The 25,028-nt window shown below is 51.8% G+C and overlaps 1 protein-coding gene across 1 annotated transcript; it reads right to left on the bottom strand.

Annotated features, from left to right (window-relative positions):
* Positions 1–5,487: 5,487 nt before the first annotated feature.
* On the bottom strand, positions 5,488–24,365 carry SDC4 (syndecan 4). Its single transcript, XM_027070194.2, has 5 exons — positions 24,209–24,365; positions 12,596–12,734; positions 11,501–11,547; positions 10,471–10,669; positions 5,488–7,566 (listed from the first exon to the last, which is right to left on the bottom strand). The coding sequence occupies exons 1-5, from the start codon at positions 24,275–24,277 to the stop codon at positions 7,415–7,417; spliced, it is 606 nt and encodes a 201-aa protein (XP_026925995.1). The 5' UTR covers positions 24,278–24,365; the 3' UTR covers positions 5,488–7,414.
* Between the last annotated feature and the right edge of the window lie 663 nt (positions 24,366–25,028).

Genomic DNA, 25,028 nt, shown 5'->3' with positions numbered 1-25,028 from the left:
GAAACTCACTATGATCAGGAAAGAGAAGCTTGTTTAAGGGCCCTTCATGGCCCCTGAGAGTGAATCCTGGCTGAGGAATGCAGGGGACAAGTTGAATGGGAAATGTCCCCTACGTGAGTGCCTGCTTCAGAAGAGTTTGCTCTCACTGCCCCGTGATACTGTTGAAGCACGAAGCCACTTAGAATGAGTTTCACAGCAGGGTGTTGGGGCACAAGGGCCCATTCAGCCCTGTGCTCGAGGACTTCCTCTGCCACTTCACAAGGCAGGAGTCCTGGAAGCCAAGATCCTAGGTTGGCCTGAAAGCCCAGGCCCCTCCATGCAGCCCTGTCTTCTTTTGCACACCCCTCAGGGCACCATAGGACCCTCGGTCCCATGTATGCACCCACGTGGAAGTCTGTGACCTCAAAGCCTTGGCCTGTCTTCTAAGTTCCAGCTGCAGTACTATGCTCAGAGGTCCTCCTAGCCCTGAACCTGAATCTGACATCCAGTCCCTTCCCACTCCACCCCCTTGCAGCAACCCACTGTCTGTGTCCTTTCCTCACGCCATCCAGCCACAGAGGCCTTCACCTTGCCTTCCGCACTAGAATAAACTTCCTTCTTTCCTCTCCCTCCACCTACTGCCCTGATCTCCAAATCCAGCTCAAATGTCACCTCTTTCAAGATTTCCCCAAGGCAGGACCAGCTACATACTTTAGGGGACCCAGTGCAAAACTAAAATGTATGGGGAAAAAAAGAAGAAAATGAAAATGTATGGCCCCCTTGTGCAAAAACTATTTAGAATTTCAAGACCGTGACAACAGAGCATAAAATCAAGAAAGGCCCTTCTAAGCCTTGAGTGCACAATTCACATGCCCTGGACCCACCCCCGTATTCCCCTAGAACTTCCCTGGGACCATGTCACCACCCACCCTGGATGAAAGGGCTTTATGTATATGTCAATTGTCCCCTCTAGACTGTGAGCTCATGGGGAAAGAGGCTCATGGGTGTGTGTCCTAGAGGGCGCATTACCAGACCTTGAACTTTGAGCGGGGCTCAATAAATACCAAATGGCCAAGCATTCATTGCCTTGGCAGTTTGTATATTTGCGAGTGTAAAGTGAGACCAGCAGGTGGCACTGTTTCCCTCCCAAGAATTAAGTTTTCGAGTATCCTTAGAGAACTGTGAGGGTATTAAAAGATAATCTTCACATTTTCACATTGTCAGGATGGGAACCCTAGGGTTGAGAATCATTGCTCTAGTCCATATGCCCCACTCGTTTTACAGACGGGGAAACTCAGGCTCGGAGAGAAGGCCCATGAAGCTCCAAGAGCACGTTGATAGCAGAGCCTAATTTAAGTCCTATACTCCTAATGCTAAATCTGGGACTCTGAGGTTCTCACAGAGTGAGAATAAAGTCAAAATCTCTGTTCTAAAATCTCCTAGCTTACCAGCTCTCATGTTGCCTGAGTTTCCACCATGAACTACTAGTCTACATGCTTAAGCATTGACTTTTCGGTTTCTCTCTCTCATTTGTTTCTTTTAAGTGGGGCTTCCCCGAAGAGTCTCACATTAACCACAGTGTGGGTAAAATTCTCAGACACCTTCCTCCCTGGGTTAGGATGTAGACTGCTGAGTGCACAGACCGAGAAGACAGAGAGGGAGGGAGGAAGCAGCCTTATTTGATGGGAATAAAACCAATAAGATAATATCCACTAAGTTTTCCAAGAGTCATCCCTGACCATACTTACCAAAAAAAAGGCCCTCCAGGCAGGCTTGGCTCTCTTCCTGACCCCAAGGGACAAAGGCAGGCGGGGCAGTATTGGCATAATAATGCTTTCAGTAGGCAAAGTGGTCAACACCTGCTGTAGCTGGCTGATCGCCCCAGAGGCAGGCAGAGTTCTAGGGGAAGGCAGAGCCTTGTGGCCAAGGTCTTTATGGTTTCATTACATGGGTTCTAAATGGGTTCGATTATAGAGTGCTGAAGTAGAGCCCACTCTACCAAGCTCATTCCCAAGCCTTCATCTGGTTCAAAACATCCTCCTCCCCAACCCTGGCTGGTGCCTGGAAGAGTGCCATCCCTGCCTCATCCAGGCTAGGGGTGTCCTAGGCTTGGCTGATTTTGTCCTGATTGTGTGTGTGTGTGTGTGTGTGTACACACTTCTTCCCACACTAATTACTCATATGTATTTTCAGAAGAATCACCTTAAGATCCAGGAATGCAGCTCAAACAGTGGCTTTCCAGACAACACCCATCTTGGAAACAAAGTTGTGTGTTTAAGCCAGGCACATTTGGCAAGTTCAAGTCACTTAACCTCTCTGTGCTTCAGTTCCCCCTTCTGTAAAAGGGGAAGTATTTGTTTCACAGGATGTCGCGAGGAATAAAATAACCAATATATGTAAAGCAACAGGGCCTGGCCCACTGTAACCACTTTCTGTGGGACAGTTGCTGTCATTGTCGTTACTCCAGAAATATTTTTACAGATGATCCAGACTCTGCACTCCCTGCCATTTGACAGATGGAGAAATTGATTGTCCAGAGGGAGTAAGTGACCTGCCTGTATTGGTTGTCTATGTTGTGTAACAGACTACCGCAAACACAGCAGTTAAAATAACACCCATTTATTGCCCTTATGGTTTCCATGGATCAGGAGCCCAAGCACAGCTTAGCTGGGTTTTCTGCTATGGGTCTCCCAAGGCCATAATCAAGGTGTGAGCCGGGGCTGACAGGGCGGTCTCTGAGGCAAAGCGTCCTACTCCAGGCTCACAGAGTTGTTGGCAAAATTCACATCCTTGTAGCTGTAGAACTCACGGAAGCTTCCTTCTTCAAGGCCAACAGGAGAGCATCTCTCTTACCAAGAAGGTTCCGGATCCTCTTATTAGCGCTTTCAACTGATTAAGCTTGGCCCACCCAGGGTAATCTCCCCTTTTAATAACTAAAAAAATCAACTAATTTGGGACCTCAATTACATCTGCAAAACCCCTTTGTCTTTCCCGTCTGAGGTAACCCAATGATAGGAGTGGCATCCATCATGGTTACAGATCCTGCCCACATTCAAGGGGAAGGAATATACTGGTGTATACAACAGGAGGTAAAAATCTTGGGGGCCATCTTAGAATTCTGACCATCCCATCCCCCAAAACTACATAGCAAATGATTTCCAAGGAGGAATCTATTTGGCCTGTAGGCCTCCCAATGCCCCATGAAAAATGGCCCCATATAGGGGTCAGTGCTTCTCTGGTTTCAGAAAAAATGGCAGGATCATGAACAAAAAAGGCTCAATATTGTCTAAATCCACTTTGCATCCTGTGCCCAATTCTCAGAAATAATATTATACCAAGTCCCACTCAGAGTCCACTCTCTAGATAAATTAAGTCCTGTGCAGAGTTGACCAGAAACAAGGCTATAGTAACCAGCCTTTGAGATGGCTTCCAAGGAGTCTTGCCTCCTGAAGGTATTCCTGCCCTTCCCTTCTGCAGTCTCCTTTCGCGATGAATATGGCTGACCTGTGTGACCAATAGGATAGTGTGGAAGTAACAGTGAGTGACCAAAGGCTTGGCCATAAAAGGCATTGTAGCTTCCACCTGGCTCTCTAGGATTGCTTTCTGGGAAAAGCCAGCCACTATGTAATGAGGACATTAGCCCTTTGAGGGTCCACATGGCAAGGAACTGAGGCCTCCTGTCAACAGCCAGCACCATCCTGGAAGTGGACCCTCCAGCCCACTCAAGCTTCTAGATGCTCTGGCCCAGGTCAACATTTTGACTACAACCTCATGAGACAACTACCTAGCTCAGTTGCTCCCACATTCCTGGCCTGCAGACACTATGTGAGACAGTGGTCAGAAGCCCTGAAATTTGGGGATAATTTTACACAATAGAGAACACAGGGGCCTTGTGGAGCTTCTGTCTCACCCAAAGATGGCACTGATGAGAATGAAGTGCTTTTAGTGAGCACTTACAGTACTCCGACCTACCTACCTCCCTGTAGGCTGTTGGAGCACAAGGTAGCAGCTATTAAAAGCTGAAATCCCAAGTCGAAAGGTCATGACCCACAGTCTTCATCACCGAACACAGACCTAACAGAAATTTCTGAGACAATGGAAATGCTCTGTATCTGCACTGACTGAGAGAGTAGTCAGCAGCTGCATGTGGCTACTGACCACTTGAGATGTGGCTAGCACAACTGAGGAACCGAATTTTCATTTTTGAAAATGTGTTTAAATGGAAAGAGTCACCTGTGGCCGATAGCTACTATACTGGACGGCCCAGGTCTAACAGATGCAAGGACCTTGCAAGAATCAGGTTATAAAGAACAGGAAGCCCCACTCAAGCTTCACGGAGCTCAGGCAAACAAGGTGTGGCGGGGGCCCCGGAGACCAGACTTGCTGCTTCAGTTGGGGCGGGGGGGGGTGTAGGTCCCAAGCAGCCTCTGGAGCCCAAATGCCTGGGTTCAAACCCCACCTCTACTGTTGGTAAACTGTGTCACTTTGGACAAGTAACCTCTTAACTGTGGTGTCCCAATCCGTATAACGGGGATACTAACAGACCCTACTCTGTGGAACTGTTGTGCCGATTAAGTGGGTTCAGGTATGAAGCAGAGACGGCATGGGTTCTGGCACATGCATGTGACACGAGGATTTGCTTCTACTAATTCCTCTGTATCCTTCCCCCGACCCCAGCCAAGCACTGGGTGATATGACACCAAAGGAAGACCACCAAACCCAAGGCCTTGGAATTAAGGTTTAACCCTGCAGATGAGCTAAGGGCAGGTTCCCCCCTTGGTAAAAAGGCTCTTACCAGGATTGAGAGAGGCATCAATGGGGTTTGTCCAGACCCGACTACTGCAGTGCTTGTAGAAGCCACGCAGGTGACAGGAGTGAAGCAGGTAAAGACTGTGGCAAAGCAGAAAACCCACATCCAGATAGGATCCTCCCTGTCAGCAACTTTCAATTGTTGCCATGCAGCCGGAGAGGAGCCAAATCTTGAGTTTTTCCCAAAAGAAGCAGGGAATCTGGATTTACATGGGGAACATCCTCACTTCTATGGTTAGCATCTAATCCAAGGATTTTTGTAGGTTTCTTTTAAAGTTTATTTATTTTGAGGGAGAGATTGAGGGAGCCAGGGAGGGGCAGAGAGAAAGGGAGAATCCCAAGCCTCAACGAGGCTCAATCCCACGAACCAGGAGATCATGACTTGAGCCTAAACCATGAGTCAGACGCTCAACTGACTGAGCCACCCAGGAGCCCCCACCACCCACCTTGTGTTTTTTAACCAGGTGCCATCTAAGCGCCACACCAAGTTAGGCATGACATGCCCCACAGGCCGCCAGGGGCACATTCTTTCTTTCCTCCTCTCCAGGCCCTTTCTTGGCTTCTTCTCTGCCTCCAATGTCTGGCACCCCAAAGGGCATTTGGTCAGGGCAATGATCTCAGGCTCCGCGAAGGTCAAAGGATACAGAACCCAGAAAGAAGGACTTCTTACAAACTTTGAAATGACAGAGACAAGCAATCTAGAAAGTACCAGGTTTTATTATCTTCTTATCAAAAAGAAAAAAATCAGTAACAGACAACAGTGTGAGGTGGCTACAAGAAGAGGTGCTCACTCCCAACATAGCCAGAGGGAAAGGGCATGGCAGGGGTGGGGGAGGGGTGCCCAGAGGACCCAGCCAGCTGGGGCCCCTGGCTTGAGGTGGTGAAGGGTGCGGGAGGCAAGGGCGACTCCCCCCTCCCCAGCCAGTGGGGTCAGGAGAAGACACAGCCTGCACGGGCTAACTAACCCACCGGGCCTCCTCTTTGTGAAGGAAGGATCACAGATAAGCTCCAAAGCCAGGAGCCAGTCAGCCCTCCCCCATGCCCCCTTTGCCCAGGGAGACAAAGATCACCCCAGCAAGGCTGGGGCTGGGACTTGTTATACCAGTTCAGTTTTCTAGCACTGTGGTTCGACAGGTGGACACGGGCTCTACCTGCATGCTCACCAGAGCAGCCACGAGCCACATGTGGCAAATAAGCACTTGAAATGTGGTTAGTGTAAATGAGGAATGAATTTTTTAACTTTATGTGATTTTAATTGATTTGAATAGCCATGCGTGGCTAGTGCTTACCATAATGGATAGGACGGCTCTCCAATGTTCTCTTAAATTTGGAGAAAACAAACAAAGGAACACCAGTTGGGCTCAAAGCAGAAGCTAGAAAGAAGGTAGAATTGTCTACCCTCAACTATTCCGGCCCAATCAGGAGAAGGCACCACAAACAGAGCGAGAGAAAGGCAAAAACCCACTCAGCCACACAAAACTCCACTCACTCAACCATCCAGCCAACGTCAAATGGGACATATCATGCTATTTCCTGAAAAAATATATTTATCTATTTTTCTAGAACCATGAATAATAATATATTACAAGAAAAGAGACACAAATATCCCACCATCCCCTACATTATATTTTGGGATCTGCTAGAAAACTATGTTTCGGCAATAGCCACTTCTTAGAGGAAGCAGCTTCAGAAAGGGCCATGGTCAAGAGCGGGAGAGTGTTAAGTATAAAAAAAAAAATGGGGAGGATATTTAAAAGAGGAAAGAGAGAAAGAGGCCCTGTCTGAAGCTATAAATAGTAAAAAAAAAAAAACAAAAAACAAAAACAAAAAAAAACAATTAATAAAAATCATATCTCCGTCTCTTCTCTCATTTCCGAGAAACAAAAACAAAAAACCATTAAATACAAACTTAGCAGGTACTGTGGAAAGTGCAAGAGAGCGGAGAACATCTTGATATCGGCACACTCTTGCCCAGGCAGAGGCTCTGCACCAAGGAATGAACCATTAGAAAAAAATACCCCGCTAAGAGTAGATTTACAAATACTTTGCAAATCCATTTCAGTATGTAACTTTCAGCTCTTCTCCCCACCCCCTCCCCCTCATAAAAAAGGCTGATTTCCAAAAGTCACTTGAGAGAGCCGAGAATGGCCCAAGGTATACCACAGACTCCTGTAGTGTGGTCACAAGTGCCCTTTGACGGACACATCAAGGTGCAGGTGGTTCTAGTTCCTTCTCCCAGCTCCTTTTCACAAGAGGGAAGGAGAAGGCCGCTGGGGGCCGAGCTCCAGCTTCAGAGGGGCTCTGGATGAGGCATGTTTAATATAGGCTCTAACCTGGGCCCACATTCTAAAGTGGAAAATTAAGAAATGATCCAATCCCAGACCTGCCTTCAGCAAGGCCAGGCGTAACCCCATTTTTCTGCCGGGACAGTCGAGGCCCAGAGAATCAAGAAGAGGCAGGCAGGAACAGAAGATGATGCCTCTTCTGACGCTTAAAACATAATCACAGCTGGAGATGCTGACAGGTCAGTATTAGTTTGCCCTCCCCCTACCCTAATGTCCACCCTTCAAAATCCTTCTGCTTCCCTCCCTGCTGAGGTCCAAGCCAGTGTGCCCAGGAGGCTGCTTCAAGCATAGAACTCGTTGGTGGGGGCTTTTTTGTAGATAGGTTTCTTGCCCAGGTCGTAGGTGCCTTCGTCCTTCTTCTTCATGCGGTATACCAGCAGCAGGACCAGGAAAACAGCAAACAGGACGCCCACGCCACCGCCCACGATCAAAGCTGCGGAGGAAGAGACGGGAGAGCTACGGGTCAGGACCTCGGGCACACTACCACTTCCCCCTAGTCGGCTCACTTACAACTAGACGTCTTCACCCCTGCTGTCACTTGTGCTAGGTGTGACCTCGTGAACAAGACAGGGGGTCTTCGGAGGTCACTGAAGACCACAGTGCCGGAGTGGCAAAGCTACCCTTCCGACCCACGCCTGCTGGAGCCCACAGCACCTTCCAAACACCAGCTTGACACCCCAGCAACAGCTTAGCACTAACTGGGCCAGGAGCAAGTAAACCCGCAGGCCTGAAAACCAGCCTAGACAGTGCAGGCCTCAGAGCAACGCAGTCTAGCTGGCTCTGGGTACGCACACCTACACAGGCCTCCGCTTCCACAGACAGGTGTGCACATCCTCTATACACACAGGTGTGTCCTACCAGACACAGCTCTAACACGGTGACACGGCCAGGCTGCTACGTCACTGACAGTTACAGACAGTGGTTTACGTTCCCGTGTTTCCAGCTCGGTGGTTAAGGCCTAGGTCCCACTCCCGTTACTCAGCACTGGCTACGTCATCAGGCAAGTGCCTTCATCTCGCTCATTGCAAACTGGAAATAAAAGTACCTTTCTCACACATCTGTCCTAGGATTAAATAAATTAATCCACCCAAAGTGCTTAGAACAATGCACAGCGTATGCTCAGTCCTCGTGGATTGTAAACCTTTGTGGCTTTATGATCCGTGTCCCTAGCACCCTGAATTGGGCCTGGCACAACAGTGAGTGCTTAATAAATGACACTCACAGTTCAGCTCAGAGAGGAGCACTGCCTACGGGCACCTGCTAGCATCAGGCCGGTGCGTGCTGCTAACCTCAGGTGGGCAGCTGTTCTGCATCATGCCAGGTCGCCTGAAGGGCTCATTCCTGTTTGTTGAGGGGGCAGGGATATCTCACAGAATCCTTGCTGCGGCAGACTGAGTCCCCTAATTCGGTCTTACTAGGGCTAAGAAGATTAATTTTCCATCCCTGCACACACTCTGAATCTATGCACAGAATGAGGGCAGAGTGGCACAGGGGAGTCCAGTAAGGTTCCTTCTTAGCTAAAACTCATGAAAAAACAGCCACAAAGTGCCCCCAGGAAATACCAGAAAAAGCACAATGGAATAAGGTATCAACCCCATTCCTGTTTTTATCGCCCTTCCCTCTGATGACCCCTGGCTCCTCTAGTGGGACCTTGGTCTGTGCTGGAACCTTGACCCCACAGGGTCAGAAGGTTCAAGGGCAGTCTCAAAAGTGACTGCAGCCCTAGGTTTCAATACTAATGCCTAGTTTTGTGACTTTGGAAAGTGATTTGGCTTCTCTGAGCCTCGGTTTCCTTACTTATAAGAGTAAAGACAGCCATACCTGTCTGATAGGGTCGTGGAGATTCAGGGGGGCACACGCAGCAGGTAGCACCTGGCAAGCACTTGAGAAACTCCCAGGTGCCATTCAGATGCCAACTAACACAGCAACGGAACTTCTCACATGAAGATCTTATGCTTGGATAATTCTCAACCGCGAGATTTAAGAGACGACTTAGCTTTGGTTCTGTCTCTTGCTTATGTGACCCAAGCAAGTGGTCTGCTTTCTCTGGGCCTTAGTCTCCCCGAGTTAAAAGACATGCTTGGCCTAGATCAGTGGTTTTTAAACTTTTCTTTAAAAGCAGCAGAACCCTTTGTTGGTGAAAGTAAAACCTTATGCTAACCCCACATATGCCAGCTAAAAGTGAAACTCTGTGGTTGAAAAAAGATGGGGGGAGGTTTTACCGAAGATTTTGAAGCTTAGAAGATCACAAGGTCTCTAAGGGCCCCTCTAGTTCTGATAGCACCACCACCCCCTCACATCACACAAAACGTAGCGAAGGAAAAGCAGAAAGAATAAATACTCGGGTCCCAGGAGGTCAGGGTTAAGGCTGAGCTGGGCCCAAAGTCACCTAGGGTTACATTCCCAGCCAGCCTTATCTGCAAGATGTAGGCAAGACCCTTATCTGTCCTGGATGGAGGCAGGACACAGGGCTCCTCCCTGTACCTCAAGACTCCGCGAAGGTGTTGGCCCAACTGGCTGTGGCTGTCCGGAGACAGGAGTAACCCAGACTGGGCCCAGGGCAGCCACTCGACAGGCTGCTTCATGAAGACCTGCCCTTGGCCTATAACATTTGGCCAGAAAGAGAGTTCTGACAACTCACCCCTGCCCGCAGCTTTGGAGACCCCCCAAGCTGCCAGGGAAGGAGAGAGCCAGCAGGCACTGCCCCAGCTGAAGGCCCCACAGCCAGGCTTGAAAGAGCCACACCTAAAGCCCCATGAAGACTCAGTGACAGATTACACCAACAAATCAGAAAAGCCCTTTACGGTTTGCCAAATTATTTCAGATTCTCATTTTCATGGAGTTATTACACCAACCCGAGGAGGTAGCATTGTACCCATTTACAGAGGAAGAAATGGAGGCTCACATCCTCAACTGAGGCTGGAAAGCTTCTCAGCCAAGATCACGAGGCTGTCAAGTGACAGAGCAGGAGGGAGGGAAACCAGCCCAATCCAAAGGAGTCTCTGTGCTTTGGAGGGAAGTTAACCTTGAATAAACTCCCTAGATACCAATCCCAGGTTACGAAAATGCTTTGAAAACAAGACAGAAGGACTCAACGGCCAGTGACGGACTCCTAGCTGTTCTTTAAAAGACTGATATACAATTCTCCTCCCCCTCCACCGGGCTGCTCACCCAGTCAGAGCCACCCCTTACGACTACGGTGTAGTCCTTGAGGCTCCAGGGCACCCTGTGGCTAGAAGGAAGGGGTACCAAGAAGCCCAATGTGCCAGAGGCATCCCTGTCTGCAACACTGCCTCCCAGTCCTCTCCCCCTTCCAAGTATCTCGTGAGGACCTTACCCGCCAGAACCTCTGTCCTCTCAAAGATGTTGCCGCTCTGTGTGGCACTGGACATGGACACCTTGTTAGACACATCCTCGTCCCCTTCAAAGGGTGAGATCCTCTTGGGGATGACCTCATTCTCCTCCAGGTCCTTGGCTTCGGTGGGGACCCAGCTCCCAGGCCCTGCCCTCTCAGGGATATGGTTATCTAGAGGCACCTGGATGGGGCAGAAGGAGGAGAGATGAAGACTCAGTGTGCTTTGGGGAGGGACCCAGGGCAGGGACAGGAACATTCAGCCAGGGAGGGAATCTGCTTCCGCCATCTTGCCGGATGAACCGTGTGGTCCTGGAGCTGAATTCAGCACCAATCTCTCAACAATTATGCCATCAAAGGCTTACCCTCAACCTTTCTAGTGGATCTGTCCCAAAAGAGGAATGAATGTGACCGAGGGTACAGGGAAGCAGGTGTTACCACTCACTGCTGGTCAGTGGGGATTCTAGAATCACCACCCTGGAGGGCGGTTGGGCAAAACTATAGAAAGTGCTTGCCCTTTAAGGCAGCAGCTTTGCCTGTGGGACTCTATCCCAAGGAGCTAATCAGAGATTTGAGTGAAAGATGCTTGCTGTGGCGGTATAATTTCAGAGTATCAAAAAATCATAAACAACTTTTCCATCAATAAGGGGAAAATAATGAACGATGATTATGCAGCCTATAAAAATGAAAAAGAACACTTAATTATGTGAGGAAGCAAACTCGTGCCCACTTTAAGTGAAAAGTGCAGCACACAAGACTGTATATATTATTTGATATTAATGCTGGGAAATACCTAGAAATGCACAGAAAAGGTGCTGGAAACACATCTAAGTGTTGACAGTGATTATCCCTGCAGGAAGGATGGCCTACCCACAGTCGTGCCTGTCCCTAAGGAGCCAGGGCCACCAATACAAGCTTTCTTGCAGAGTGAGGTCAGACCCTCACTTACGGGCTCCTCTCAACAGGTGTCACAGTGGAGCAAATGGGGAGAGGCAAAAGCATGTTAACTACTCACCAAGGGTTGGATTACTTCCGGGAAGATCTGGGGGTCCTCTGAGTCATCTGTAAAGTCAGAAAAGCTGTGTGAACATTTGTCCTTAAAGTACCTCCCCCTTCTTCAGCCATGGCTGGTGGGAGTCCTACCTTACAAGCAGCCCTCAAATGCTCAGTGTACAGTAAGTGACCATTCCCACCCCAGCCTCAGTCACCTCATCTGTAAAATGGGGCTCTCAAGACCTTACTCCCCGGTTCTTTCACAAGGATGCCAGGCAGGTAGCTGAGCAGATGCTCTGTCAGCTCCAAACCCTTGCTCTGGAATGCCTGGATCAGGGACCAAGAGCCGGTTAGAAACGCAGAATTTCAGGGCTCATAGAATCAGAGTCTGCATTTGAACAAGAGCTCCAAGGGATTCCTTTGAGATGACTCTAGATTGTAACATTAAATGTTAGAAATCGCAACATTAAAATATTTACTGAGTGCTTAGCATGTGCCAAGAGTCCAATCCCCAACTCAATGATTCACTATTTTACAGATTCGGAAACCAAGTCTCAGGTCACTGAGAGGCAGTTTGAACTCAAGACTATGGGACTCCAAAGCTCAAACTTCAAAGATCACACCATCCTGCACATAGGAGTCACTGAAGACCATGAACCGGCCTGGCCCCTGGTCCAGCCCCCAGAGGCCTGGGCCCCTTCACACACTCCCATCCCCCTCTGAAGCCGGGGCTTGTTCTCCACCCATACTTCTGCCCACACATGCTCCCAGGCTTTGGAGCTGGCCCTTCTCCTTTTCACAAGAAGAAAACACTATCAGTTCTTTCCAGCCCCACCCCCACCAGGCCCCCAGCCACAGGCAGACAGGTCCAGGCTGGTGCTCAGAAAACCTACAGCTACAAATGAACTCAAAGCAACAAATAACCCGCCCAAGGAGGGTTGCCAAGGGCTGGAACGGCTTGATAGTTACTTTTGTTTCCCCTTTGAGAGGGGAGGAGCTCTGCTGGAAAACCCCCATACAAACCCAAGTCAAAAGACATGCTCACCCCCCTATGGTCTGTGAGGCCACTTTCCCTCCAGCCCCATGACCTCAAGCCTGCCCACCACACCCTCCATACCCAGATCTCCAGAGCCAGACAGCTCAAAGTCATCGGGCTCCTGCCCGGGCCCCCCGACATCCTCATCATCTGGGAGGGCTCCAGAAAAGTATCGGCCTTCTAGGAGGTCTTGGGGGTCGATGACTTCGGTCTCTCGGATCTAGAGTGAAAAAAGGAGTTACGTCAGCCACTTCTGAAGACACATCAGTAGCCCCCTGGTGCTTGACAACAGCCCCCAAGCCCCAAAAGGCAATGAAGTGGGCATTCGGTAAGGTAACCTGGGGTGCTGGAAAGTAAGCAGGCCAGGACCTGGAGACCTGGGTCCTGCTCTCCTCCTGGCCCCCTAACTTGCAAATCTCTTTCTCATCCTGGGCTAATAAAAATAATAAAGTTGGTAATAATCAGAACATTAAACATTACTAGGTACTATTTGCTATAAGCAATTACTACGTGCCAGCCCCTGTTCTTATTAACTCCAAAGGCATGTCTTTAACCTCATTTTACAACCAAGGAAACTGGGCGTTTCCCTCTGACACAAGTAGCGGGTGGAAGAAGGAGGCTTCCGCATCAGGCTGCCTGACTGCAGGAGCCACACAGGCTGGAGGGTAGGACACTCTAGGGTTCTAGGGCGCAGACACTGTCACCACTGATTCGCCTGGCTGCTGGCCCTGGTCTTTCCCAGTCCAGGACACCTTTCCCAGCTGAGTCAGACTGGGCTGGGACAGACAGGGCTGGCTCACCCACACCTCAGGGAGGCCTCAGTCCAGGTGCTGCACAGACCTAGTGACTCACAAATACATGAGCACACTCTCATATCCAGCTTTATAAGCATCTCCCACAGGATCTGTTCTGTACCAGCACAGAGTGGGGCACCATCCACTCCATCACCCACAAATGTCCTTGGCCCCTACTCACGGGGACCCAGTCTAGGACATCACAGCAGAATCTTAAGACTACTTCCACTGAGAAGCTTTTCAAAGGAAAGTATCAAGGTCCAGGGAGGCAAAGACTTTCCCAGGGTCCTTCAAGTACATCAGCTACTCTCTCTGTTCCCATCTCCTAGAGCTCACAAGGGTAGGAAGCATTCTGAATTCTTACTGCCGTTCTCCTTAGCTCTGGGGCGACAGAGCTGTTCCCACAGAACAGCAGTCCTGGGCAAAGTTTTTTTTTTTTTTTTTTTTTTTTGCTAATTAACTCAAATATTAAAGTCCCTACTTTTGCCAAAAGAGATAGGGTTTCATGAAGTTCCATACACACCCCTCCTCAAAACATTCTCTTCTTTCCTAAAGCCCCTGCCTGTAGGAGACTGGGGCTCTGCTCAGAACCACAGAAGCCAGGGAGGTCCTGTCCCTTCCATCTCACAGAATTGGACAGAATTCGAATGCTGAACAGGGCAGTGACTTGCCCAAGGTCACGTGGCTGAGTTAGCTGCACAGCTCAGAAAGGAAAGAAGTCAGGTCAGGTCTCTCTTTGACTGCCCCAGGCTGTCCTTTACCTGAGGGAGACTGCCAGTGACCCAGGGGAGCCCGAGAAGGAATATCTGTTCCCAGGACAAGGTAACCATTGCAGGCGAGGCCCGGGCTCCTCCTGTACTTCCTCCGGGGGCTTCTGGGGAGAGGCGGGCAGAACCTGACTGTCATGTCCTCTTCCACCCACTGTGAGGGCATGTGCTGGATTCCCGGAAAGGAGCAGGGTCAGACCAGGGGGAAGGCGGCGGGCACGCAGCCCTCTTCCACCGGATGGGAGAATCTTCGCTGAATACTTGGCACACACGGGGGTGGGGAGCCAGAAGGGGTTAAGCCCTGGTCGGGATGACTTCATGACTCGGGAATCAGGAGCTGCTGAGCTACTAGTGCTGGAACTCCAGCCCAGCCCCCGCACACAGCCCCACAGCCCCGTGCCTGTGGCTTTAGTTTGGCAGCTCCTCCGGGAGGGCTCCGAGGTGGTTGCGAAACTGTCCCTAGGGCGAGGTCCCTGCCACAAAGCAAATTCCCCCAGGCCCAGATTCTGAGAGCAGGACCTCCTAAGCACTTAGCCTAAAGTAGGTCCTCCTGATAGATTTTTGCCCAAGGTCACATTGGTAAAAAGTAGCCATACTGGACCAGAACCCAGGCATGGGTCACCTGAGCTTTTAACCACACACACAAGAACACCTGCATGAACATACGCGTCCATAGAGTGCCTGACCACCCAAGCTAGGAGGGAGCCCTGCTGCGTGGAGGTCAAACCCAGCCCAGGAGAGAAAGAAGGTACTTCAGCCAGTGGTCAACCAAACCTGGAGACCAGACTGGCTGTGGGAGTCTGAGCTCCAAGTCCTCAAGTCAGGGGCTGGGGTCCCAGCACTGGGTGGCTTCAGGCGGAGACCTTCCCCACCCCTGGTCCCCAGGAGTCACAGAATGTTGTTTCTACATCTTGCCTTTCTTTGGGTGTGTGAAAGTGCTAAGGGGTGCTTCAAAACAACTCCTGGGATTAGCATGCTGCCTGCCTCAGAGTTACCACTTCAGTTTCACAGTAGCTAAAGGAAGGCTAAGAGAGGAGGCAGGCCCCGTCAGCACTGAAACCCAGATTCACTCCCAGTTCAGCCCTCACCCTTCCTTTTTATACCAGGTTCCTGGAGAGGATACACTTGTCCAAGGTTGCACCAGGGGCACAGGAGGCATCAGACCCTGTCAGATACCTATTCCAGGGCTCAAGACTGCATTAGAGGAGCCAACGGTTCCTTCTCCAGCAAGTCACAAGTCACGAGGCCCGGGGGGCAGGGGGCATGCTCAGGGAAGGACACAAGAAAACAAAACCTTCAACTCCAGAAGCATCTTCTCTGCCCCCGACTCCTGACAAGAGAGAAATTCCCCAGTGGGAACCCTTTAAGACGAGGCTGCAAGAGAGGACCAAGCTCCATGAGACTGTGGGCAAGCATCCCTTCATGTGCAGAGGGGCAGAGGGGAGGGAATGCCAACAGCCCTCCCTTGCCTCACCCACTTTGCAGACAAGGCCCATTCAGTCAGGGTGGCTTTGAAGAAGCCACCAGGCCACCCAGTAGCCAAGCCCAGCCCTGACCAGAGAGGGACCCCACCCTGATCCCAGCCGAGCTTACCCCACCTGTTCTCCACTCACCCCATCCCTGCCGGGGGAATGTGTGTTCACGTGTGTGTGCACGCACAGGCACCCTCATTGGGCCCTCAGGCCTCCCTTCTCCCAGAGCACAACAGAAATCACCAGCAGAATAAGGCAGTGGGCCTGGGTCTCACAGACCGTGTCTACCCCAGGGCTGGTGGACACCTGGGATGAGTGCCTGGGGACTGAGATGCTGGACGCCTCCCCAGATTATCCCCAGAAGAGGGGGCAGGTGCTGTTTTGTTCTAAAGGAACTAACACCTGCCAGTAGAAAGTATCTGAGGCCACTGAGCCCAATGGTCTCATTTTATAACCCAGCAAACAAATTAAAAGACAAGGGACTTTGCCAAGGTCACCCAAACTGTTGGCAGCAGGGCTGGACTTAGAAGCTAGGTCTTCTGGCTTCAGGCTGGAGTTGTCCTCCCTCCCTGCTTCAAGGGTTTGGGCTGCAAAAGTAAGGGTCTCAGCAAACCCACAGGCTGCAGCTTTCACTCCAGATGTATTCCGCATCCAGTCCTTATGCTATAAGCATGAAAAGAAGCTAGGAAAAGGTCGCCAACCCCACCCCAAAGTCCTACAGCTTCCGTCACCAGGGAAAAGCACAGGGGCTGGGGTGACTAGCTCAAGTATCCACGACGTGCCAGGCACCACGCGGTGCTCTTCCCTATGAACTCATTTTACTGGCACGAGTCTTGTAACATGTTTGCAGGAAATTGAGGTGCGGGGGAGTCATTTATCCGAAGTCACACAACTAGAAAGCAAGAGAGCTGAGATTTGAACCTAGATCTTTCTCAAGACCACGCCTCAGCTACAACCAGACTTCTCACTGCCACCCCCGAGTCACCTCTCCACCCCAACCCCACAGTGCCAGGCCAGGCTCCACCAAGGAGCAAACAAAGGTGAAAGTGATATTCAACAAAAGAACAAAAACTTGGCTGGGGCACCAGGGAGTTCAGGGTCAAGGCCTGGTTAACCAAGAGCTGGTGGGAGGAAAAGAGGGAGGAGAGCCCCGCATACCCACCTCCTGCCCTCAGGCTCCTCCCCAGCAGAGGTAGGGTCAGGGACACATTTGACCCTTCTTTCAGGAGGTGAGACCAGAAGGACAACTGGGCAAGCCAAATTCAACAGGGAGTGGCAAGAACACTGGACTCCAACTACTGAAGCCACCTGTTATCCGGACAGGAGATCCCCAGAAGGGGCCGTTGGTTAGTCACTGCTTTCCCCCACCCTGCCTTTTTGAAGGGCCAGATATCCCCCAGGGTGAGCAAACCCAGGAGCCACAATCAGAGCTCTACACCTCGCCAGAAACAAAGGATCCCCACCAGAAGAGTGGTTACCCACAAGCAAAGCACAGTCTGGCCATGGCCACTTCCTAACTCCAGGAACCTTGGGGTATACTGAACCCTGAACCCTTAGTTTTCTCTTTTGGTAACCAGGGCTAGGAGCACCCTGCAGGACGATGACGATTAAGTGAAATGCATTAGTGTGTGCAAGGGACCCAGCATATGGCCCAGTACACAGCAGGTGCTCATTGAGTAGTAGCTATTATTAATCCCCACCTGCCTTCCTTCTGGCTAAAGGGATTAGTGGTCAAAGGGTCAGAGAGACCTGGAAAAAGCTATAGAAGCAGTTCCATTGCCAGAAAGGTGGTCAGTGGATGGCGGGGTGGGGAGGGGCGGGGTTTGCAAATCATGAAGGGACATAACCCTGTAATGAGTATTCATTTTGCTTCTGAGACCAGAGACTTTTCAACAACCAATCAGGTCCCTGGAGACTGCAAAGGACCCAGAGATGGGCAGACACCTGCTCAAGGTCACACAACTTGGAGCACCTGTCGTAAGAAGATAGAGGCAGAGGAAACTGGGTTGTATTTTTCCAAAAGGAGTAAACGGCAGTGACCAGAGATGCCTGACATTCTACTTGGGGATCCCAGAGTATTTCCTGACCTGCCCTGAGGATGAAAAAAATATCCAGAAGGCAATAAGAAACCACACACCAATCCACAGCCTGGCACTCTGGTAACTGGAGGGTTAAGCCAGGTCTGGGAGTAGGAGTGCGGCTAGGGTGGGGGTTCGAATGTCAGCTCTGCCCACTCCAAGGTCAGGTTACTCTGAACACAATCACACAGGAGACAAGCCAGGCCTGGCACAGCCAGCAGCCAACTTTTCACCAACCCCCCCCCCCCAAGGGCAGCCCATTCCACAGCGAGGGCTCCAGGATCCTGGGGTGCAGCTAGGAATGGGGGCAGAGGTGGGAGCTTCTGCAGCCCCTGACGGCAGCTGATGCAGCACCCTTGCCACTAACTCCTTTGTGGATCTTGGGCGAGTCCCTCCCTGGGCCTCAGTTTCCCCACCTGTAAAAGACGGTTCTGGAACAGACAAGCCTCCCTCTGTCTCGAGGCCTGGTAACCAAGCCGGGCACTGCTCCGATTACCGCTGGAGACAGGCGGGAGGGGGCTGGCTCCCTGAGGGCTGCAGAGACAGAGGTGCATTGAAGCTGGGGCTTGTAATCTAGGCAGCAGATCCGAAGTCCCTGCTGGATCTGCGGGCGGGGACATAAACAAGCCTCCCGTGTTCTCAGGAGCAGAGTCGATAGCCTCTAGTCTAGGCTGATTAGATCAGCACTAGGTGCTGGCTTCCTGCCCCTTCCCAGACTCCCTGCTGTGCACCCCCCACCCCCCACTCAGAGAAGCCACTGCTCCAGACCTAGTGGGTCTGTCCCACAGACGTTTCCCAGCCAGTCCCTACCCCGCCCCCCTACCCTGGGCAAGGAGTGTCCCCACTGCCTGTGACCGGCCATGGGTCATCCCTGCCCCCACGCCCTGAGGTTCCAGTGGTACAGCCAGTCCCACAGGCCTGGCTGCAACCGGCGGCTCCACCAAGTCACTGTTTCCACACATACCAGCCTCTCCCTGCCTCCCCTTTCCATTACCCCAGGTGTCACCTGACTACCAGCCTCCTCTACTGTGCCAGAGAAAACTGGGGCAGCAGAGTTCTGGGCCTGCAGGGTGGGGGAGGAGAGAGGCAGAATAAGGGGGGGGGGGGGGTGCGCTGAGTAGGAGGGACTGGCCAGAGGGTGGGGGTGGTGAGTAACCAGGGGCACAGAGGTGGTGAAAAGTAGCAGGGATAGACTGGGCAGGGGACTGCAGAAGGCCAAAGCTGGGAAGAAGTGTTCAAATCACAGAGTCATCTCCTGGGGACTCCTGGAGCTCTCCGGTAAGGATAAAAAGTTTTGAACCCCGAGAACTGTAACCATCAGTCTACATTTTTCAGTGTGCACACAGATACCATCTCCCTGAAGCCAACATCCAGCCAGGTTAAGAACCCTGGTCTAGCCGCTAATGATAAACCCAAATCAAGCCAGCACTTTACAAGTTTGCCAAACACTTTACAAGTTGAGTGACACAGGTGTTTTGTAGAGGACACATCGGTGAAGTGACTTATTAACTAACTGCATGTCCCGGGGTGAGCAGCAGAGCTGGGATGGTGACTCAGGTTTTTGTGGCTGTGACACGCACCCACTTCCAGTCACCCTGCCTCCAGCAGACAGGGCCAAGGGGCCTGGCCAGGTGCAGGAACACGCCTGAAGGTCACTAGTGAGTTAATAACAAACCAGCTCAAGAAGCCAGGTTTCTAGTCCTTCTGGAGTTAAATCAGGCCCCAACTGTTGACACGGGCCTTCACCTCCCTCTCTAGGCACTGTGCACTGAAAAGTGTATGAAAACTGGCTTTTCAGACACTGTACCTTCCTGCCCACTACCACACCCCCTCTCCTAGCCCAGAGCGCAGCTTGCAATTCACTCGGCCTCCGTAGGACTAGAAACTCTACCCCTCCAGCTCAGGAAGGGCGACCCCCTTCTGGACAGTGTCTAGGTGGTCCCATACCCTTAGCAAACCCTGCCATCACCCAGCAGGCTGCAAACTGCTCAGCAAAGGGTTCCTACAAATCCTGGCGGGAGGGGTGGGGCCGCTGAGAACTGGTTCTTGTTTAAATATGAACCCATCTGATAATTAGCAAACAGCCCACTTCTAAAACAAACAAACAGGAGATTTGAACTCCATCAGCCCCACCCTCGACTCCTCCCTTACCACCCTGCAGCTGTTGGGGAGTGGGAGGGAAGAAAGTGTTCCAGGGGCCATGGGGGGGGGGGCGGCGGGGAGTAGAATCCTCAAAGGCCACAGGGCCACCTGGCATGGCTGACATGTCTGTCACACAGAATGCGGCCTCCCTACCAGACACTCACTGCAGCCTTGTCCCCTCCTACCAGCCCCACCAAAACCCTGATCTTCTTACCCACCAGGAAGCAGAGGCTGGGGAGACTGGGTGACATGTCCAAAGCCATGTAGCTAGGAAGAGGTGGCCTTCACACCTCTGAAGTTAGGTCTGCCTAACCCCAAGCCACTGTTCCAGTGCCCTCCTGCCAGTTCCAGGAAGTAAGGGGAGAGGAGGACATCAGACAAGTCAGAGACTCCCGGGGTCCAACCCCATCTGGACTATATACCAGCTCTGCTCTAGGAGCTCAGAGCAGTGGCAGCTTCAGTTCTGCTTCAAGGGAAACAAACAACTGGCTGAATTCACACCCTGTCAAAGTCCACACGGACGGGGCACTGGGAAGGTCTGAGGCCTAGTATTAACATTTCCTGGGCATCCCCTCAAAGGCCCTGGACATTGAGACGCTGACTATCTTTAATAGGCTCTCAGGGGACAAGGTAAAACTCTGGAACCCATTCCAACACCCTCATCAGAGCCATCCTACTAGCCAAGAGGCTGAAAGGAAATGGGTAACTCAGGCCAGCCACCGCTCTCCTCCAGTGACTCACAGGCCCAGTCCAGCCCCTTCCCCCAATTTTAAATGGTCATTTGGAAATCACACCCACCAGTCCAGGAGGCTGAGAACAACTAGCAGCCAATTCCTCCCAAGAAGGAACTGGGGCGGGGAGCCCAGCCTGGCTCTCCCAGCTCCTCATTCAGGGCGGCCCTGCACTCCAAGTCCTTGCAAAAGCCTTCTGTTTCCAGGAGCTGGGGATGGCAGGAGCTGAATGTCTCCACCCCCCAGCTCTTCTCCTCTTAGGTTCTTTACCAAGGGGACCAAGAAAGCTCCCCTCCCCCCATCAGTGTGTTTTCAGGGCAGGGAGGACCCTTGGGAGGGTTTTGGTCCTACCTCCTTACTATAGAGTTGGGGACACTGAGACCCAGAGATAGGGCATACGTGCTTCCAATTCAGGAAGTAGAACCCAAGGTATCTTCCTTCAAAGCCAGCCGGAATTTCTCATCTGGAATGTTCTCAGAGGAGGCTCAAACCAGACACCTTGTATTATCAGAGACCTGGTTCTGACCTTGGCAAGCCACTACCTTCCTCTGAGCATCAGTTTCCTGTATAAATGAAGATGATAAAACCTACCTCACGGTTTCCCTGGAAGGCATTCACGTTAGTGATAAATTACCTCAATGCACCCTTTCGAATGAAGTTACACACATGAATTTATTCATTCATGCAAATATTTCCTGCGTACTAAGTAAGGGGTAAGTATTTCGCTGAAGATGAATAGGGCAGAATTCCCCACTGGGTGTGTGTGGGTGGGAGTGGTGTGTGTGGTAGGTTTGGGGGGATGAATATGAATAGAATACTTGAGCTGAAAAGGGCAATCAAGGTCATTTGTTTCAAACCCCATTTTACAGATGGGGGACATCAAGCTCACAGAACCCTCTAAACCATGGCCCAAAATAGGCTCTTTAGTAGCTCTCTAGGCTTTTAAGAATTCCACAGAGCTCTCACTGACCACTCAAGGGTCCTAGACCCTCTGGGCTTCTGCCCCACTCCTACCTCAGGGCAATCAAGGAGAGAATTTTCAAGGAGACCGAAAACATCTCCAAGCTAAAGTACATTTCCCCAGAACCCACTGGGCTTGGTGCCACATCAGAAGGCTGTGCCTCTGGGCAGCAACCCCTCTGGAGGGGTCCAGCTCCCCAAACAGGGCTGCCTTTAATTGGCTAGGGAAGGAGTGGCAAGAAGGCAGTTCAGGGGAATGCTCCCAGCTGGACAGGAAGAACTGGTTTGGGATGGCAAGTCCCACAGCCAGGGAAGAGGCTGTCTGCTCAGCCTGGATTCCCTTCCCAAAACTTGTGGCACCAAGCCCTTAGGGTGGGGGTAGGGTATCACCCAAGGGGAGGGCAGGCCTTTGGCTTAAACCTAAACTTGGAGAGGTTTACTCCAACAGCACTATTGGAGATGGACCTCAGTTCCCTCATCTGTAAAGTGGGCATAATATAATCCCGAGATGCTGGGTTTTTTTGTGAGGATAAAATGCCCCAGACCTAGCATGTGGAAAACTCAACAAATCATAACTGCAATTAGCAAATCCCTTCTCCCAGGGCCTGTTTTCTCCACCTGCAAAAAGAAAAAGGCGGGCCTCCATTACATCTATCCAACTATGACTAGGTCTGATTTTTCCGGCCACAATCTTGGAAGGAAGGGGGTGGCGGAGGCAAAAGGGGAAGCCCTGTGACCCAATTAGAGGTGGAAGGTCCCTGACATTCACCAGGAAGGGGAGTGCTGAGGTCAGGATGAGAGCCAGATACCTCTCTCAGGAAGCAGCTGCTCAGGGCCTACTTCTCCCCCAGCTGATGGGTCACCGTGCGAGGGCTGACACAGCTGCCCTCCCCCAAACCATATCCTTCTGACTGCCCCCAGGACACAGCTGTCCGCTCCTCACCCTGAAGCACCTGCAGACTCAGCAGCCTCTGAACTGAGACTGCCATGTGACTGCCCATGCAGTGACCTCACGACCTCCTGGGTCTTTCTTTTTTCCCCACACTGTCCTGGCCAACAGGACCCAACATGGCATTCCTCTGGAGGTCTCCCCAGTTGCTGGACTCAACACATCTTTCAGGGCCTAATTTAGAGCACTGTACCAGGGAGCAGCAGGTGTAGGTTGGAGTCTTGGCTCAGACACTAACCTTTTGGTCTGGCTGCCCTTAGTTTGGGGAAGTCATCACCTCACTCTGGTCTCCTGTTTCCTTCCACCTCAGAATTCGTTGAGGCCGGCAAACCCCAAATCTCAACAGATTCAGGGCCGCCACTCAGAAAGCATCACACTGCAGCTTATCATAAGAGCAGGAACTTGGATACCTGGCTGCCTAAATTTGAATGACTCAGCCCCTGATTAGCTGTGTGACCTTGGGTAAGTTAGCTAACCTCCTCAGCCTCAGGACCAATTTAAGAACAGTAAACAGCAGGGTTGTTGTCAGAATTAAGCAAGTTGATAGGACATTGGAACAGCCATTAGAAAGCTATTAGAACATCATAAGGCACACCATAAGCACTAAATGTTTGCTATCATCACTGAATGCCTGCAATCGTACTGGTGGGTTATTATCAGGATCTCACGATTCCCCAAAAGAAGCCTGCCAGGCAGAAAAGACTTCCCCTGCCCAAGCCCAGAGAAACAGGAGCCCCATAAAAAAATCTGCAATGATTAAACTCCACAGACTTGCTGCTTCTAAAAGGGGGGGCTTAATTAAGGGAATCAAGGGGGCAAAAAATGGGGTTCTTGGAGGACAGACAGACCCTCCCAGCAATTCCTGCTCCCCCAACTTCCCAGATGAGATTGCCATCCTCCTCCCCCACACTGGTGGCAGGGGATGAATGGAGGTTCTGGTGGCCCAGGACTTTGTAAACTAGGACAGGGACCAGAGAGCAGTGAGAAGGAGAGCTTCTCTGGGCTCACTGAGGCCCTCTGTCCCCCACCCCCCCTTCACCCTACTCAAGGTGGGTACTCCCAATTTCCCTTCTGCAGTTCAGCAGAAATAAACAGCATTCTCGAAGAAAGCAGAGGCTCAACTCTTGGTGAAGTGCTGACCCCAAACCATCCTTCCCATCTGCCCTTGGAAGATCAGAGTCCCAACTTTGGAGGGGCCCTACAGAGGCACTGGCCATCTCCTGCCAGGCTCCCTCCTGCCGTTGTACAGATGGGGAAACTGAGACTCAGAAGGGGCAGGGCTTTACCCAAAGTTACAAGCCCAGTGGCGGGGTTGGGGCCAGAGGTCAGGGTTCAGTCCTTCATTCCCTGGTGTGTGAAACAAGGTTCCGCACAACCCTCCTCCTTCCCCCTTCCGAGTACGCTGCCCCTCGTGCCCAGGCCCTATCGGATTCTAGAGCCGCCGCTCTGGGCGCTTACGGAGGGCGTGCAGGGGGATCCAGGGCCCCAAGATCACCAGGGGAGGGCGAGAGTGTGGGGGAGAGAAGAGGTGACACCGGCTTAGTCACGTCCGAGCCTGGAGCGCGCGGCGGGGCCGAGGCCAGGGGAGGCGGGAAGAGCAACAGGCTGGGGCGCACGTTCGCGCGCGGGAGCCACCCCGGCCCGGAGCCTCCCTGTGACCCGGGAGCCAAGTTTTCCAGCAAAGTTTCCCCGGCCTCGGCGTCTAGTTGGGGGCGGTGCAGACCCCTGAGGCCCCCCTAGCCCGGGCCCCCAGGAACAAAGGAGGCACCAGGCCGCCCTCCGGGGATCCCCAAGCACCTACCGACTCGGTGGCAGCGGCGGGGACGCCCACGACGAGCAGTAGCAGCGCGAGCAGGCGGGCGGAGGCCATGGCACGGCGGTCCGCAGAGGGCGCACAGGCAAGTGGTTCGGCCGGGCGCGCGGCCCCTCTTATAGGCGGCGGCCGGCCCCGCCCCCGGCCCCGCCCCGCCGCCGCACCCCGCCCGGAATTCCCCTGCGAAAGCTGGGCCTCGGGGCGCTAGGCCCGCCCACGCGGCTGGAAACCCCGAGGGACAGGCTCCCGATCTACCCCGAGTTCCTGTCCCCTTTATTTCTTTGCTTTCCCCCCAGACAGGCCCCCAGATATCACTGTGTCTAACCCCATTTCATACTTGGGGGAAACTGAGACCTTCGATGGGAAGGACTTGCCCAGGGTCTTCAGTTTAGACCCGCGCTCCTTGAACCGGGTACACTCCCTTCCGAGGATAAGGAAGACATTCCAAATGGGACGTGGACTTGAGTAGCCTTAAGGGGTCAGCACAATTTTTCTGTAAAGAGCTAAATGTTTTAGTCTTTGCGGGCCATTCGGTCTCGTGTCATGCTCCAACTCTAACACAGTAGCTCAAAATCAGCTACAAATACTTGCAAGAAAGAGAGTGGCTGTGTTCTAATAAAACACTATTTATGGAACAGTGAAATTTGTATTTCATATAATTTTCACGTCTCACGAAATATCATTCTTGTTTTGATTTTTTTTCCCCAACGATTCAAAAATGTAAAAACCATTCTTAGCAGCAAGCTGAACAAAAACAACCGATGGGCAAACTTTTTGGCTTGAGGATGGCTGACCTGTTTTAAAGGAT

The sequence above is a fragment of the Acinonyx jubatus genome, chromosome A3 (genome assembly GCF_027475565.1).
Source record: "Acinonyx jubatus isolate Ajub_Pintada_27869175 chromosome A3, VMU_Ajub_asm_v1.0, whole genome shotgun sequence".
NCBI classification, from domain to species: domain Eukaryota; kingdom Metazoa; phylum Chordata; class Mammalia; order Carnivora; family Felidae; genus Acinonyx; species Acinonyx jubatus.
This window is presented reverse-complemented; position numbering and strand designations above follow the sequence as displayed.